An 18,159-nucleotide genomic window follows, 5' to 3' on the forward strand; every position below is an offset into this window, starting at 1 on the left:
AGCACAAATACTGCCCAAAGGGTACATTATGTTTCAGGTTCTTGGGATGCTGGCAATTATGCTTCAAGAGCAAGTTGTGGGATGCAGATTGTGTATAGTGAAGTATATTATAGACTATCCTCTTCATTAAAAGCTTAACCCAATAAGTTTAAGGATTTATATCATTGCCTTCTGCTTAAGACAGATTATTTTTTCATTGATCCTGTCTTTAAAAATTGAGGTCAGTGATAGTACCTCTCAAACTCATGAAGATGATCAAGGCAACAAATTAATTTAAGTATATTTTATTTGAAGGTTAATTCAAAATGAATTATTTTGAAAAGTCTGTTACATACAAGCTATATACATTTGGGGCAGAACTTGCTTGAACAGCAACTTCTGAAAATTGCACATAAAAAATGACCTAAAAAACAAGCATCTTGTGTGCTGAATCAGAGTATGCCATGACAAAAGGCGATGCAGAAATTTCCTTTACTCATATGTAATATCTTGCCACCTCAGCATTCGAGAAAGAGTACAACTTTCCTCCATCTCGGAATCGCAGGCTAGCTGGGAACTAAAGTAAGACTTTTAACCCCCGTAAGCACAAAGCAAGAATCACCTCTGTGTATTTTAACACTTTAAAGTCACATTGCACATTAGAACACCATTGGTCAGCCCTGGGACCTACTGAACTTACAATTATGTGCCATTTTTTACTGCAAATCTGGGGTACGAAATTCTCATTTGCAAAAAGTGGTTGCACACTTTGCACTGACTTATTTGTTTAAATGGGAAAGAATTATGCAAAATGACTTGTGTATGTATACTAATAAGTCAGTTCACAAAAGTTCGAATTGTACTAGGTCCCAAGCCAAGCTACTTCATCACTATTCATGAGGTTTGCTCCAAATTGTAACTCATTATGATTGGATGCCATCACAGGAAACGAGGCCTGTTGGGTTCAGCAGAACATCATGTCTAGGATTGTACTTAAATAAAGTAAACAGGTTTAAAAACAAAATAATAATAATTTAATGCATCGGGTTTCCTTAAAGGAAACAGGCTGCATTCAAAAATATATATATATTTTTTACTGATTTCTAATTTGAAGAGTTGACGGGCCCACACTTCATTTTCTCTTTTATTTTTTAGCATTCACATCAGGAAGGGCCCCCCTTTGGAACACCTTCTCCTTTGTGAATGTGTTAATACTCCAACTCGGGAGTCAGTAATTTTTTTAACGTTTTGCTACCAGATTTCGGTCTCAAAACATTAATACACAGCATAACTCATCTATATTTAGGAGAAACATGCTAAACGTGCTCCTCCTAAGTAGTGAATTGTTATGCCGTTGTAACCTGTTATTAAAACGCTAAATGGGTTTAGTACATTTAAAAAGGCAATTTAGCTAGCACACGCCCTGAGATTGAATTAACAGCAGGCTTTGCATCTGCTACATATCTTTGTACACCTGGCACTTGGTTATAAAATCATGTTATCTGGGGTCTATAATCTGAAACAGTGCAATGTCCACTTCAACGCCTTTGTCACTGAGACATCTGAAAGGCAATCACAGAATTTTTAGAACAGACTGTCACTGAATTAGATTCCTTAACTACTGATTGCAGCAACTGTAGTTCCTCTGGCAATAAACCCTCATCACTTAGTAAGGAAGGCAGTTTCAAGATCCTGATCTTGCTGGCTTTAGTCTTTATGTCCAAGAGCTAAATGTTGCTCTGGAAATGTACAAGTGAGGCATATGCGTATTTCTCTAACAAGCTGCTCATCGTAGTCTTGCATTGCTTTGTCTATTTTATTCGGCTGGTGCAACTGCCCAGTATGTCTGGCCTCTGTGATGGTGAAACAGCCATTGGCGTTCCTCCATGGATGCCTCTAAGAATGTACGTTTGCCCTCAATGTCCCTTCTTGCTTAGTTTTTGCAGCATCAATCTGAACAGCAATTCTCACTGCGTGCACATCTATCAGTAGTATGGAGACTGAAGTCATCCTCCATCCAGCTCCTAGCTCATGGCCTCTGTTCTCTTTAGGCAGCATCTCAGAGTCTAAGAACACCCTTCTGTGACAAACTTTGTAGTGTCCATCCAACATCAGATAACCATGATCATGCATATCACTTAGCTCTCTCCTCTGCCCAAACCTGGCTGAGTTATTCCTCTTTTTCCACGATGCTGGTGTCACGTCCGTCTCATGCACATTTTCTGGAATCAGGTTTTATTTTGGGTCATGTACTGCCTAAGGCTTGTAGTTTATTTGACTAGTCACTGTACCTCAAAGGCACACTGCTACCAGAGCCATGCCAAGCCTCACATCCAGGTGCCACAATCATGCCTGCCAGGATATCAATGAACTGCGCCTTTAACAGAACACCCTAGAATCTGCAAATCCATTCTGGGAGTATGCCACCACTTCCAGTAACTGGTAGCTGACACTGTGTCACTGTAACACCCGAAGACAACGAAACATGACCACATTAATGGAGGCGAGACAGCTATTACAAGAAGCATCTAGCTTTTTTTGTGACAATATGTCCTCCTTCAAAAATACTACTTTGCAAAAATGCACACAATACATATTTAGTGATGCTGAGGGAGTAAAGAACCTGCACAAGCCTAACAAACTATATAATCACTTACATCAATTGCTTCACTTAAACTGCTGCTCCAAAAATAACAGTTAATGAACTAGTGCCAAAGCCTGAGTTAATAATGTTTGATTCTACAAAGCTATTACCAAGCACTTATTTACATACCAGATTTTTTTCAACTTTTGAACCACCTCTGTTGTCATCTTGACTTGTCCCATCAACAAATAAATACCTTTAGGAGGAAAACATATAGAACATTAAGACAAGTAAATACAATTAAAAGCTCATAAAATAATATCAGTAAAAAAGAAACATTTTAGTGTAGCTAATACTCATATGCAAGCTGCAATATACTGCGGATTGTAAGACAAGTATACATATTCAAATTCAAAACAATCTTCATTCTGTTTGCAGCAAACCATGCAAGCATAAAACAAATTATAGTAATATTGTTCACAAAATATGATAACATTTTTAAAACAGTTCATGAACATATAATTAAAAATCATCCTTCATAAAGTGCATTGAGATGACGAGCTGTATGATTATTTGCTTCCATATAACTGCTCTGAATATCAATTTTGTGGCAGCTCCAAATCTCACTTGATTAACAACCGTCCATAGTTTTCCTTCAACTTGTAGTTACTTTATAAAAGAACATACACTAAAAACAGTGGTTCCCAACCTGTCGTCCGGGGACCCCTCGCGGTCCGCAAAGCCTCCCCAGGGGGTCTGCGACTGGCTGTAAAATTAAATAATATTAACAGATTAGGTCCCCAGCTTTCAGTAATCACTCAGTGGGGGGGGTCCCCGGATTCCAATAAAGATTCAGTGGGGGTACCGGGCTCCAGTTATGATAAAGTGGGGGTCCACAGAAGTAAAAAGGTTGAGAACCACTGCACTAAAACATACTTCTAGTGTTCCTAAAACTTGTAGGAACAATATGGCATCATTACATTTTTTAATAGCTAAACATTTTAAAATTTGAATAAAAAATGTAATAATATGGTTATAAAATTTGCAAAAAAACAGGAAGCGTAACAGTGACTGAAGAAAACCTGTCACAGGGGCAGGCAGCTAACCTGGATTTCCATTGAAAAACATCCTCTAGGAAACAAAATTTCCACACCGTGCCTGCCCTGAAACGGAAAAGTGGCAATCTCTCCCACCTGGAGAAAATCTAGAGTTGAATAGAATGTAAGAGCTGGCAAAGCAAACATAATAAGGTAATCCTGCACAGAACTTTAGGCACACTCTAGACCCAGTCGCTGATTTAAAATAATGAAACTCAAGCTGCTCTTCACTAGTAACTTACCAGACTTAGCTAGGGTGTGTGGATTACGAAAAAACTGAAAAAAGCTAATTCATTAAAGGGTCTACATACACAGTTCAGCCAGGGGATGGCAACACCCCTTTCCAGTTGCAGGCAATCTGCTAGCCTGGCTGATGAAGGGTGATACCCTGAAACCGGTTCCAGGATGCTTGTTTCCAGTTCAGGGAGGACCTGGCCTGACAGTTCTGGCTGGACTGTTACCATGGGGAACAGGGTCAAGACTGATTTGTTTATGGCTGGCCCAATCTGGGGGGACATGGTGAGCAAAAGAATTAATGGATTAAACCCGGATATGTGACTGGGGTGAATGTCTGATTGGTTCTGCATTCCGTCCATCATTTGTGCGTGTTCACTTTCTGAAAATGGCATTTTGAAACACAGAAGTTAAAAATCACCTTCCCTAAAAGATGTATTTTAAACTGAGTTTGGAGACCCCAAACTCCGTGCCTCTATCTGCTCCCAAAGGGGAATTACACAAAAGATATTTCAAGGGAATCCCTATGTCATCATAAGGGAGAGATAGGCCTTGTGATAGTGAAATACTGCCAGATTTGCTTTTCTCTATCAGGACATGTGCAGCACACTGGCACATAACCTACCTTTTAAATATACTGTTTCCTGCCCATGGTGCTACCTTGGGCTTACTTTAGGAGTGCCTTACATGTGCTAAAAGGGAAAGTTTGGGTCTGGCCATCATGATTCCCCTACTAAAACCCGATAGGCCCCCAACGGATGTACGTTCTTACCGTCCATTATCTATGCTTAAAATAGACTATAAAATATTAGGATTCATGCGAACAGACTACTGCCCTACATGACCCCATTAATTCACCAGGACCAGTCTGGCTTTATTCTACAACGCAGCACCGCACAAATTATTAGACGCCTGGTGTCTGTTCTTTGTTCTATGCCCCCGGAAATGACTCAGGCAGCGATTATCTCGGTCGACATAGAAAAGGCGTTCGACTGCCTGAGGTGGGACTACCTGGAACAGACCATGCTGAGAATGGGGTTGGGAGAGGGATTCACACGTTGGACAAGGCGGCTATATTCAAATCCCACCGCTAGAGTGAAAACAGGTAACACCATATCTGATTCATTCTTGATTGGCAGAGGAACTAGACAGGGCTGCCCACTATCTCCTCTCCTATTCGCAGTAGCAGTGGAGCCTCTGGCCCAAATGGCTAGAACCGGACAGCACTACCAAGGCACTTCAATTAACGACTGGACACATTATATTGCCCTTTATGCCGACGATATGGTGCTTTTTCTCCGTAACCTAGGAGATGATCTACCAGGTGTAATAACCATGCTTGAGCAATATGGAATGGCCTCCGGATTTCGGATCAACTGGAGGAAATCCACTATATTCCATATGACAAGTAGCTCACCAGAACCGAATGAGACGAGAGGGCTACCCTGGTCTCCTAACACTTTAAAATATCTAGGTGTAAACATATACCATACCGCAGAAGACCTTCTAGAAGGAAATATTCATAGAGCAATCAGAGGAGTCAGAACTAGCATGCGCTTCTGGGAAACTGTACCATTAACAGTGTCCGGTAGAATTGCCCTACTTAAAATGGTAGTGCTGTCCCGAATGCTATACTACTTGTCTACTATCCCATTGGTGATCCCGAAGGCACTATTCAGAAGCACTGACTCTATGATCGCAAGCTTTATATGGGGCCCGAGTAGGCACAGAATCGCACTAAACTCATTGCAGAGACCCACTGCAGAAGGGGGCCTTGCTGCCCCGGACCTAGAAATCTATTACTGGGCAGGTCAGCTACAATGGCTAGCAAAACTTATCAGTGAACCCCCAGGAATGACAGACTTACGGATTACACTGAACTGTCCATCCAAAAAGATACTAGGGATAGTGCTGACCCCTAGGAAACTTAGAGCACAATTACCAGTGGATTGGGAATCAACTAGACACTGCTGGGAGCAATTCCTAAGAAGAACCTGTACAAAAACCCCATACACACCTGAGGCTCCCTTGGGATGCTTGACTTATGCTTTGGGAGACCACACTCTTAGAGGTCTCAATAAGTTAGAAGAACATAACATCACAAAACTAGGAGACATTTACAATAATGGGAGACTCCGCACTTACTCGGAGCTCCAAGATCAATTTAATCTTCCGTCAGGTTTGTTTCTTACATATAACGCAGTTACCAGAACCGCACAAAAAATTTGGGGGTCCGCAGCTTTCGAACCTCCAACTCATAGTGGCTGTAACATCCTCTGCACAATAGGAGAAAGTAAAGGAATGATCTCAGAAATATATAAATCATTTCAAAGCAGCTCACACACCCCTAAATAAACTTAGGGACAAATGGCAGACTGATTTAAACACAACTATTGAAGATGAGCAATGGACAAAGATCACCTCCCATACTTACTCCGTATCTAGAAACGCCAGATTCAAATTAATAAACCTTTACATTTATCATAGGGCCTACCTAACCCCGCAAATGATAACTAAAATATACAATACAAACAAAGCGAGATGCCCTAGATGCACTGAAACAGCTGCAGGTCTGGTTCACATGCTGTGGAGCTGTCCACAACTCAAATCATATTGGTCAGAGATATTTATGAGAATCTCCGACAGCACTAGCAGGAAGACCACCCTGTCCCCACTAGTGGCCCTGCTAGGAGACTTCCCCCTCCCTACTACCCACAAAATGTCCAATAAATTTATTGACTTGGCTCTAGTCCTGGCCAAAAGAGAAATCACCTCACACTGGAAAGACTCAATGGGTCCACAAGTTAAGAGGTGGCAAGAAGCACTAGAAAAATGGGCAGAAGTGGAGGGGTCTGTGCTACTGAGGGAAGCGCTACAGGGCCGGAGACCGAGAGAGGGTTCTATACAATGGGACTCAATACTGGAAAGTCTGAAAAACTTAGACTCCCCGACACCCGAAAAAGATCAGACGACCTCGGACTCCGATCCAGAAGCACTCCCCGCACCCACGACATAGAACTTTGGTAGCGATTGATACTATGCTTAAACCATCAAGAACTGTCAGCTCAGGAATATAATGTGTTTTGATTTAAGTGCAATATGGGGGCTGGGGGGATTAATGGTACAAATTTGGGGGTTCACTGTTTATGGTTAAAAATCAATAAAAGATATTTTTTTACAAAAAAGGAGACATGGATGTATCTTTTGAAGATCTTCTGATCGGTCAAAGGTTCAAGAGGTGTTTGAATTGGATCTTCAGATGGGATTACTTGTCTCTATGGCTGAAGTGCTAAACGAGCTGCATCCACATTTTTCACCATTGTAAGACTCAAATTTGACTTGCGCTGTAGACGTCAGGTGCAACAGTGATCTCTCTGAAGGCTATTAGGAGTGTCTTCATGGCAAAGATATTGAGTGCCTTTGAAATTAATTGCTGTTGAACCATCTTGTGATGGCAAACAAGTCAGCTCTGTAGATTTCAACAGCAGGACTGTACATCCCGATGTCTTTGATTGGTGTTGAGAGGAATCCCATTTGCCAAACTCCTCCAGTGCTACCGATTCACGGAGCCAGGGGCCCCATCAAAGGGGAGTCTGCTGGGCCATGGTATTTGCCCATCTAGTGCATGTCGCAGTGCTGCTCGCCTTACTAGGAAAACTACTTTGGTCACTGGGCTCACACCGCTCCGGTAAACCAATCATGGATAACAAAAAGCTGGGTCGTCAAGTAGCTAAGACACAGGTTGGACATACCGAACACCACTGTATGGGCTGGTCTAAAAGTGTTGGAGTGCAAGTCGATGTCTGGCACCTCACCAGAGGAACAAGGTTGTGGTCCTGTCCAAGGCACAGTACCAGGAGCGCGGGATGGGGCGTGTAAAGTCCTTAAAGATGTAGCGGCACTTTGGGACGATCATCATTTTGCAGAGCACTATGCAGCATAGGAAATTAAGTAGGAGGGACCGCCATCCAGCCAGATCTGTGTTGGCTTACTTCATCAGCGGTGTGAGATTCAAATATCAGGTCAGTTAGGGGAGGAGAGCGACCCCAAGGCCTAAATACTTAAGGCTCAGCTGGTGTATGGGTATTGTCTCTTACCAGGCAAAGCAATCGTGGGATGGGGTCAAGAGTACTACCACTGGCTTAGATGGGTTAATGCAGAGCCTGGATGCCTCCTCCAAACAATGCAGCAGGTGGAGACTATGCGGTCCAGTGGAAACAGGGTCTGCCATATAAAGAAGTATGTCATCCACATTTGGTAATATATGTTCCTTTTGAGTTCAGCCCCAATGCATCCATGATAGAGGGGATCATCTCCGATCAATACTTCTAATGGCTCAATTGCCAGGGCTGAGAGGAGACAACCATGGAGGGTCCTTCGATACACAGGGAATGCGGGGGAGAGAACCCCATTAATCTTGACCCCGGCTGTGGGGTTTACATTAGGTCCTGCACCAGTCTACGAAAACAGGGTCCCGTCCCAGCATGACGCAAGACCAGTTGCAGATATCTCCAATCCGCTGTGTCAAATGCCTTCTCAAAGTCAACAAAGAGTAGTGCAAGGTCAGAAGGCAAACAGTGACGGCGGACCAAAACCAAGTTAAGGCAACAAATACAGTGTCTGGTACTGTGGTTTGCCATGACTCCACATTGGTCAGGGTGAAGAGTGTCAGCACTTTAAGATGCGTCGCCAGGCTTGTGGAATATATTTTGACATCACCATTAATAAACAATATTGCCCGATTGTTGGCACAAGATTGAGATGGTGGGTGGATCTTTGGGATAACCACAATGGTGGCCATGTCTAGTCCGGGTGGGAAGAAGCCCAGGTGGTCCACCTCACTGTACAGGGCAAGCAGTCTGGGTGTCAGAATGTCCTGAAACACTTTAGAGTATTCGGATCAGGGGTCTTCCCAGAAGCAGGGGTGGAGATCACAGTATATCTTTGTCAATCACAGTTAAGCTAGGAAGAGGTACATCTTTGAGGTATTGAGCAGAATGGTCAGCTCCAAGACCGATGAGGCCGCACAGGGCAACTGATAGTAACCAGCAAATGTATCTGCTATTTCGCGAAGAGAATTTACAGTGTTACCCCCTGCATCCACGATTTTGAGTACTATTCTAGATAGCTGGTGGTGGGAGACCAACCAGTAGAGCAATTTCCCGTTTTTATTGACCCAGCCGCACACTCGAGCTGTGGATGCCCGCCAGAGGTATTTAGCTGCCTCCATTGACTAGTTGCGTATTTCCTCTCTTATTAGTGAGAGTATGCCGGGAGATTGCTTCTGTTGGGTGAAGTGTTTAGGTAAGCTCCAAGCCAGAGGGCCTGAGCCTCCAGTTGGGTAATTTGGGATGTGCACTTCTGTTCTTGGGACGGTACAAAACCCTTAGCCACTCCCCACAACACTGCCTTACTAGCTGCTCAGAGGACGCCTGTCAACGAGGCGCAGGGTTTATGCTGCAGGTGTCATGCGTTAAGGCACCACATGGGGCAGGTCTCTGCCCCTTGGGAGCGGACTCCAAAGAGGAGGGGAGCCTGGTCGTAGATGCCCCTTGGGAGAATCTCACCGTGGGTGAGGTGACAACAGTCAGAGGCGGGCACGAGAATCAGATCTATTCTAGACTGTATGTGGTGTGCCATTGATGTATGAGTAAATTTCTGGTATCGCGGGTGCCACTCTCCTTACATCGCATAGCCCCAAGAAAGTCAGCCATTCCATTAGGTGGCGTGCAGCAGTGTATCTTTAAGTGGAGGGAGTGCTCAATGTATCTAGTACGGGGTCGAGGACCGCATTGAAGTTCCTGCTTAGCAGTGTCAGCACTTGGGGAAGCTCCAACAGCAGCTTAGAAAGATTGCCCAAAAAGGTGTGGGGGACCGCTGGAAGGGGATATGCACTTACTAAATTGATTGTATGTCCCACTACAGTACCTATCAAGGCAACAAACTGACTTTGCTTGTCCCTCATCACCAGGGAAACCAACACAGGGAAGGCACACCATAACAGTATGGCTACCCCTCTAGAGCCTTGGGCAAAACCTGCATGATGGACTATCATAGCCTTTGCGGGCCAGGAAGAGGCAGTAGCCCCCCCACAAACACACAAAAGATGGGTATCTTGAAACAAGAGGCCATTTGGATGATTGAGCTGGGCGAAGGTAAGTACTGCGGTGTGCTTCACTTTGTCCAAGAGACCACTGACATTCCTTGGTGCGGCTTGAATGGGACCTACCATAAGATATATTTAGGGTAATGGAATGTCGCCATATAAGACCATCTCTGCCACCTCCCCCCACAATGGCAGGTTTGCAAGTGCCCAGAACTTTGCAGGGATGACAAACGTTGTGCCTCGTACTTCACGGTGTGTGCTTAAACCTGTGGGAAACTCAAGAAAAAGGTAACAAACATGGTCCCAAATCAACAATAACATGAACTTACACTACAGTGTTCGTTCATTCCCCTTCCCCCCCAACTCCCGCTCCTCCCCATACTTACCACCCAGAAGCATCTGTTGCCCCTTATATATCAAACACTCATGGCTGGGAGACCAAAGGGCAGTGAGAATTTACAGGAAGATTATGAACCCACCAGAAATGTTATTTTCAAAGGTAATTAACCTTTTCTTCTGATGATACTTCTCACATATTCCCCATCTATGAAACAGCATCCAAGCAATAACTTCTGGGAGGCAGAACCAAGTGGTACAAGTTATCCAAGGAATTCACGCAACAGAGCTCTAGCATCTATCACTGTGTTCAAACTGTGAGATAGTAACAATTCAGAAAAGTATACAAAGAGATTTAAGTGGATGATCAGCAATTATCAGCCACTGGGAAACCGTGCCAAAGATGGTATTTGTTGCTGTGGCAGAGCGCACTATAACAGGCATGCGGTATCCCAAAAAAGGTTCCAAAACCTCACACTGTCCTGCCTATATATGTAATGATGGTGGATGAATTGTCTGACAAGACCTAAATGCTGCTCCCTGAGATAAAAGGGAGAAATGCCTTCAGAGCAGGATGAACTGCTCATAGGTCCAACACACATATGTGCATGTTATGACATGGAGCAGAGGCACTGCGCTGTCATCTCACCCAGATGAGTGCCCCAGCCCAACAAGTTGGCACCTGGAACAATGGAGACCAGCGGCTGTGGGGAACAAAAAGGGCCAAACCAGTGAATTCACATTTACCAAATGAGGGCTGTAAGGAAAGAATGAAAAACATGCAGCATCACAAGAGATTCATTACATTTGGAATCATAGCCCAAGTATTAGTAAACTTCTGAAAAGGAGGAGGAAAAGTTTTCATGCAAGTCATGTTCAATACTGTCTCCGTCAAGGCTGTCCTCTGTGTGAAGTAGAAGAATTTCTGAAGATTGACAAAAAAGCACAAGGTGTGCTGTATGGTCATGGTGCAGGTGCATGGACAATGCTCTGTGGCTGAAGTGGCTGACCCCACCTTTACCAGCGAGTCAACCAGATAAGAAAATGCATGGACACCCGACTTTATATACGACACAGGCACAGACAACGTTTTGGTGAATGTTTTTCCAACTGGTCATTAGAACAAATTGTAGCACATTGATGAGGTTGTATTTGGACCCCCGGGGGTAACTAGAGGTAAGGTTTGTAGGCTGGGATGATCAGTAGATGGAAATAGGTATCCTTGAGATCAAGGGATGCAAACAATCCCCAAAATTGAGGGCCAGTTGAACCGGGCTCAGAAACAGCATTTTGAATTTGTTAGATCAAAAAAAGACTTAAGAAATATAGATCCGGGAATGGTCAGAAACCCATGTACGGTATGGGATCCAAGAAGTAAACAAAAGTAAAATCCCTTGTACTTGACTCTCTCTATGGGCCTCACATTTTTGACAACTCTGATCAACAGGCTCCACCTGAAAGATCCATGCTGACAGAAGAAGGTGGGATGTTGGGGAGCAAAGGATGGGTATGGTGTAATCCATGCAGATAAAGTTAAGCACCCAGCGATCCGCCACAATAATTTCCAAACTGGTTGCAAATTCGAAGACCTTGCTACCCACCGGAAGCTGATAGTGGATGTGGTAAGTGTCTAAGAGGTTTTGAGTTGGAAGATCCAGCAGACAGTGGAGCAGAATTGAACTGGTGTTGCTGGCACTCTCAAGGAACACCCTTCTCAAAATTAGTAAAATACTGGTTGTCTGGACAGGTTAGGAAGATCGCTGCCAGTGGAGAATTGTCTCCCAGAAAAACCTCAGTAGTAATATTACTATTGGTAGAAATAATTCACTAGGGTCAACAGGCTCAGTGAGTGGACCGTGGCATGTATTTTCAGGAAGGGCTCTCAAGGTAGGTGCTTTTGGTAGCCAATGGACTGCCAGGTACCCTCCCACATGGTGAATACTTCCTGTGGAGTGTGGCATCTAGCTATGCCCACTTCTAAGATGGCAAGACCCCTCTCTTGGGTTCAGACCTCTCTAGCCAATTCCTGGGTTGTGGCTACCTCAGGGCTACAAGCCCCTGGGGAAAACAGTTTGGCAACTGGTTCCCCCCTCTCTGCTACCAATGCCAGCCCCGCTACCTCAACAATGGCGCAGCCCACCCTCTTAGTGTTACACATCTGCCCTTCAAAGGCAGTTTTACCTTTAAAGCCTGCCTTTTGGGGTAATCAACCCCAGTGGCTTCCCGCAGGAGAGAGGTAACATTATTCCTGATCTGCAATCCCTCATTGTTGTCCTTCCTGAGAACCTTTGGCACATTTCTCCAAGAAGGCAGAAAACTGTCTCGTGAAGCAGGCTCCATGTGTGACCGGTAAGTTACAGGAGTTCTAAAGACAATAAAGTGGTAGCTTTACTAAAGCTGCAGACTGCAAAAAGTTACAGTAATTTCACCTATAGATAAAAGTCGGGCTTAATGTAACAAGTAGTTCGATACTGTGGAGTGCTTACCTTGGTGGCGCCATTCAGGAGTTAGCACAGCTGAGGAGTCAGCGTGTAACCCTGTACTCGCCCATGGGGCGACCAAGACTTTCCAAGTAAAAACAGCAGTTTTGCAGGTTTTACTGTCAGGACATGCAATGTAAACAGCTTGCCTGGGTCATATGGTGTACAAAACCTTTAGAGCTCGATAAGCCTGCCAGAGAGGTGACTTACACATGTCCATGGAAAGTCTGTGGCTTTGCCATTGCTTTTAATTGCATAGTGGGACTAGTAGTGGCTGACTAAGGGCTTGTTTTTCTTGAGGAACATTAAGGGTTGCACAATCAGTGCTGCAAGCCCTGGGGTACCCCTCTAACTTAATGCACTGCGTACCAGGTTACCATTTACTTGGAACTTACAGGTACGTTAGCCATTTCTAATTGGGTACAGCCAATTTGTCATACACTTTAGGTTTAAGGCACTGATTTCTGGTTAGCAGGCCTGAGTGGACGCTCAGAGTCGAAAAACCAGCAGCATCAGCCCAAAAACTTGACCACACCAAAAGAAGCATTTACTTACACTAGACCATACATATGTTAGGATACACTGAATTTAAAAGCAAAAAGATAAGAAAATATACTGACTGTAAGTAGATGCTTATTTTAGCAAATTAAGCACATTAAAAAAAATACATTAACTAAGCAGATGTTAATTTTAGCAAATTAAGCACATTAAAAAAAAGAAAGAGTTGCTTGCATTTGGTAAGCATTATTCTGCTGAATACTCCATTTACATGCTAGTTTACCACCTGTTTAATCTCCTTCAGGCGCTAGACTCGAGCCACAAATATTTGCAATAGCTATGAACGCTTCCAGTTGGCGTCACTTGACTCCAGTCCTTACTAAAATGGATGTGACACAGCCACATGAGAGACTGACTACCTTATGAGCCAAAGTCAGTTCTGTTTTTTCCATGCCTAGAGAGAGGAGACCGTCAAAAAGACAGACGGAAATTAACACAGCATCAACACTAACTGGGGATCTTGTTAGTAACAATACACAAGACCATTCTTCAGAATGGGGAGGCAGGCAGTGAGAATTCTGCAGGTAGATGCAGTATACACTGAAAAGATTGTTATCAAAGCGTAAGTAACTTTTTTATTCTGATGGACAGCTGCAGGCTTCTCTATTTTTGAATCAATACCCAAGCAGAACTGCTAGGAGGTTGATCAGAGGTGAGGATCACACAGAATAGTTTTTTAGTACAGGCCCTGCAAATTGGTCTCAAACACGGGAGTGATGTCACTATGCTTGGCAAAGGTGTGGATCAAAGCTAGTGCTGCTGCCTCGCCTTGAAAGCCAACCCAGTCCCCCACAACTAGAGAAGACTGATATGGTACTTTAGTTCTGCGGGGAACCAAACACCCCAACTAGATACCTTGCCCACATGACCTAGCAGTACCTCCACGCCCTAAGGGATGAAGAGTCAGTCACAATAGTGACAACTATCAGCATGGGGCAAAACGGTCTTTCGCAGGTAAATGGTCCTTCACCAGCCACCAAAACATATTTATGCAGCATCCACAACTGTGCTGTTTTCCTCAAGGGTTGCTACACCACAAGTTAAGCAATAGTTACTCCCTCTGAGTACCCCATTTATCTCATTGCCCAAACAGACATGGGAGATCCTCTGAGAGAAGTTTCCCCAGTACTGATCCCACTAGAACCAGAGAAACCACTGAAGTGCTTGCATGTACCACCACACCTGCAGAAAAAGCAGAATGTAGGAGGGTACAGCGGACATAAAACTATGCCAGATGGAAGCCAATTTCCCGCCAATAACACATGCTTTATAATCTGAATGTTAAAATGGTTTGATCAGGGATAATTAATTTCCATAACAACGTCATCCATGAAAGGCAGACATTGCATGGGCAGGAGGTGGGATTAGGAGATAGTGACAAAAAACCCATGGCTGAGCAGAAGTGAAGGATTATGTTACTTACGGTGTAAGCATATGTTCGTGGCATGTGGTCCTGTAGATTCACATGCTCTGCAGGCTCCTGCCATCTAGTGTTGGGTGCAATTTGTTTTTCTTTGATGCAGTGTTCTGAGTCATGGGATTGAGTGACTCCTCCTCTCGGTGATGGTGCGCATGGGCATCGACTCTATTGTTAGATTGTATTCCCGCAGTCGGTGAGAATGGAGTGAGAGTAAGTGATAGTAAGAGATGTCCATGCATATGTGTATAAAGAATAGACAAGTGTCCAGGAAGGCGGGAAGGTGTATGTTAATCTATAGCACTACATGCAACAAACAGATGCTTAAAGGGTAAGTAACATCCGTTTGATGGCATGTGTGGCTATAGCTCCACATGCTCTGCATAGACTGTAAAGAAGTCACTCCATCAAAACGCTGGCTATCCTGTACAAGTTGCAGTTGACTGAAAGTATTTGTAGCACAGCCTGACCTACATTAGCTTGTTGGCATGCTAGGACATCCACATGATAGTGTCTGGTGAATGTATGTAGTGTTGACAGTATAACTGCCTTACAGATGTCAGCTATACAAATGTTTCCAAGAAAAGCCACATTAGCACCTTTCTTTCTAGTGGAATGTGCCATAGAGGTAACAGGTAATGTTTTTTTTTTTAGCTTGAGCGTAGCAAGTTTGAATGCATTTAACTATCCATCTAGGTTTGGATATTGGGCTGCTTTTGTGAGGTGGTGAGAAGGCTACAAAGAGCTACTTCATTTTCCTAAACTCTTTTGTCTTGTCTATACAGATCATGAGTGCTCCTTTAACATCTAGAGTGTGGAGAGCTCTTTTTGCAACAGAGTCGGGTTGTGGAAAGAAGATGAGTAGTTCAATGGACTGATATATATATGAAACTATGAAACCGCTTTAAGGAGTAACTTAGACTTAGTGCGAATGAGTACTTCATCGCTATGATCTGGAAGAAAGGTTCTTCCAAGGTTAATGACTGGAGCTCACCTCACATGTCAGAGTGATGTGATGGCAACTAAGAAAGTTGCCTTTAAAGAAAAGTATTGGCATGAATGAAGTGGCTCAAAAGTGGACCCAGGAGCCTGGTGAACACAATGTTGGTGTTCCACGCTGGTACAGGGGGTACCCTGGTTGGAATGACCCTTTTCAGGCCTTTAATGAAAGCTTTAATGACTGGGATTTTGAACAAAGAAATATTTTGTCTGTTCTGTAGATACGCAGCTATAGCTGCGAGATGTAGATGAACTGAAGTGTAGGCTAGATTTGCTTTCTGTAAATGAAGCAAATAAACAATCTCTTGAACAATAGCCTTGATGGGGACAATACATTTGGGCTGACAGTAGCAAACAAAATATTTCCATTTTGCAGCATAACAGGCTCTAGCTGTGGGTCTACGGGCTTCCCTGAAAATGTCCATACATTCCCCAGGCAAATCTAGGTAACCGAATTCTAGGACGTCAGAAGCCATAACACAGGGTTGAGTGACTAGGGCTTTGGATGTCTGATTTATCCTTGATTTGGAGTGAGAAGGTCCGGCTTGTTGGGGCCTACTGAGAGGTTTAGAAGGGTTGTGAACCATGGCTGATATGCCCAAGTGGGAGTTATCTCCGAACCAGAAATGGAATGAAAGGGAGAGGAAGAAGAGCGTAAGTAAATATCCCACACCAGTTCATCCACAGAGGTTCCACTTGGATAGAGGGTGTGGGTACCTATAGGGGAAGACGGACATTTTGCGTTTTCTGCTGTGGCGAAAAAAAACATCTGAGGAGTTCACACAGTGGCATAGTATGGTTAAAGGACTTGTGGGTGGAGTTCCCACTCGTGCACTTGTTGCTGCATCTTGCTGAGCTGTTCTCCTAAGTCTTGGTCCATTCCTGGGCGATACTCCACCACCAGGTGAATGTGGAGGTGGGGGGCTCACCTCCATATTATCTGAGAGAGCTGTGAGAATTTGGAGAACCCCCACACCCCCTTCCCCCATAAAATGCCCCCCACCACTTTTCTGCAAGTAGTAAATGTCTGTCATGTCATCTGTGTGAACTAAGAGAACCTTGTGAGATAATTGATGAAGAAATGCTTTGAGGGCTAGAAACACTGCCTGTAGCTTGAGGTAAATGATGTGTATGGATTGGTGATTGTGATCCCAGAAGTCCTGAACTGTGAGGTCTTGAAGGTGAGCGCCCCAGCCTGTCACTGCTGTAGGGGATGCATGTGTCGTTTGGCATGGGGAATGATGGCAATGCACGATGCCATCATCGCTAACAGTGGGAGAATGGTTCTGACTGCGTAAGTATGAGTCTCCTGAAATTGAGAGAGAAGAGACTGAAAACTCTGGACGTGAGTTGGGGTATGATAGCCCCAACTCTGCATTCAGGATGGCCCCTACATTAGGCTGTACTTGAAGATGTTGAAGGTGGGACTTGGAGAAGTTCAGAGTGAAATCCAGTGTGTGAAGGAGGTCCACAGTTAACTAGGTGTAATGTTGGCACTGTTGTAAAGGTACTGGCTTTGATAAGCCAGTCATCTAGATAGGGAAACATGTGGTTGTTCTGCCTTCTGAGGTATGTGGCAACTACAGCTGAACACTTTGTGAAGACTCTGGGAGCAGTAGTGACCCCAAAAAGGCAGGACTTTAAACTGATAATTTTTGCCTGCAATACCTATGCCTTAGGTATATTCGGTGTGCAGGGTGGATGGGGTGTGCAAGGTGGATGGGAAAAGGAAAACAGGCATCCTTTAGATCTAGGGCTGTCAAAGTCACCTTGCTGTAAGAGTGGAATAACATCCTGAAAGGTAACCCTGTTAAAGTGATCTGACAGGATGTATTGGTTTAATGGTCTGAAGTGGCAAGTAAACCTGAGAGAACTGTCCTTTTAGGAAATCAGGAAGTATGGGGAGTATACTCCTTCCCTTGGTGTTGTAGCAGAACAGCCTCTATGGCCCCTTTGAGAAGAAGGTATTGGACCTCTTGTTTGAGAAGGGTGAGGTGTTCCCGAGATAGGCTGTGACTGCAAGGGGGACTATTGAGAGGAGTGGTGATGAGCCCCAGAAAATAACCATGTTAGATAATGGAGAAGTGATATTGAGCTGTTGTGAATGAAAGTGCTAAAGTGTTCCCTCGACAGGTTTTGAATGAGCGAGGGAAGATGAAGGCAGTCACTGCTTTGCAATGGAGGAAGACCTGAGTGAGGTGGAGCTCTTTCCTCATCCCTTATTGGTGTTACCTTTACAAGAGTCTTGTTATAAGCCCCTTGATTAGGTGGTTTGAGGCTGTCTGGAGTGGACTGTAGATGCCTCAGAGGAGGTGGTCTTGAAGAAGCCTCTAAAGCTGGGGCGACAAAAAGTGCCTCTCTGTGTTAGG

At 44.1% G+C, this 18,159-nt stretch overlaps 1 protein-coding gene across 1 annotated transcript in view; it reads right to left on the reverse strand.

The window, feature by feature from the left end:
• Positions 1-18,159, reverse strand: part of ROCK1 (Rho associated coiled-coil containing protein kinase 1) — a 1,374,854-nt gene that overhangs the window by 818,648 nt on the left and 538,047 nt on the right. The window contains exon 11 of the mRNA XM_069219991.1: positions 2,753-2,819. Within this exon, the coding sequence (XP_069076092.1) occupies positions 2,753-2,819 (67 nt within the window). The remainder of the gene's footprint in view (positions 1-2,752; positions 2,820-18,159) is intronic.

Source organism: Pleurodeles waltl, chromosome 2_2 (assembly GCF_031143425.1).
Source record: "Pleurodeles waltl isolate 20211129_DDA chromosome 2_2, aPleWal1.hap1.20221129, whole genome shotgun sequence".
Taxonomy (NCBI): domain Eukaryota; kingdom Metazoa; phylum Chordata; class Amphibia; order Caudata; family Salamandridae; genus Pleurodeles; species Pleurodeles waltl.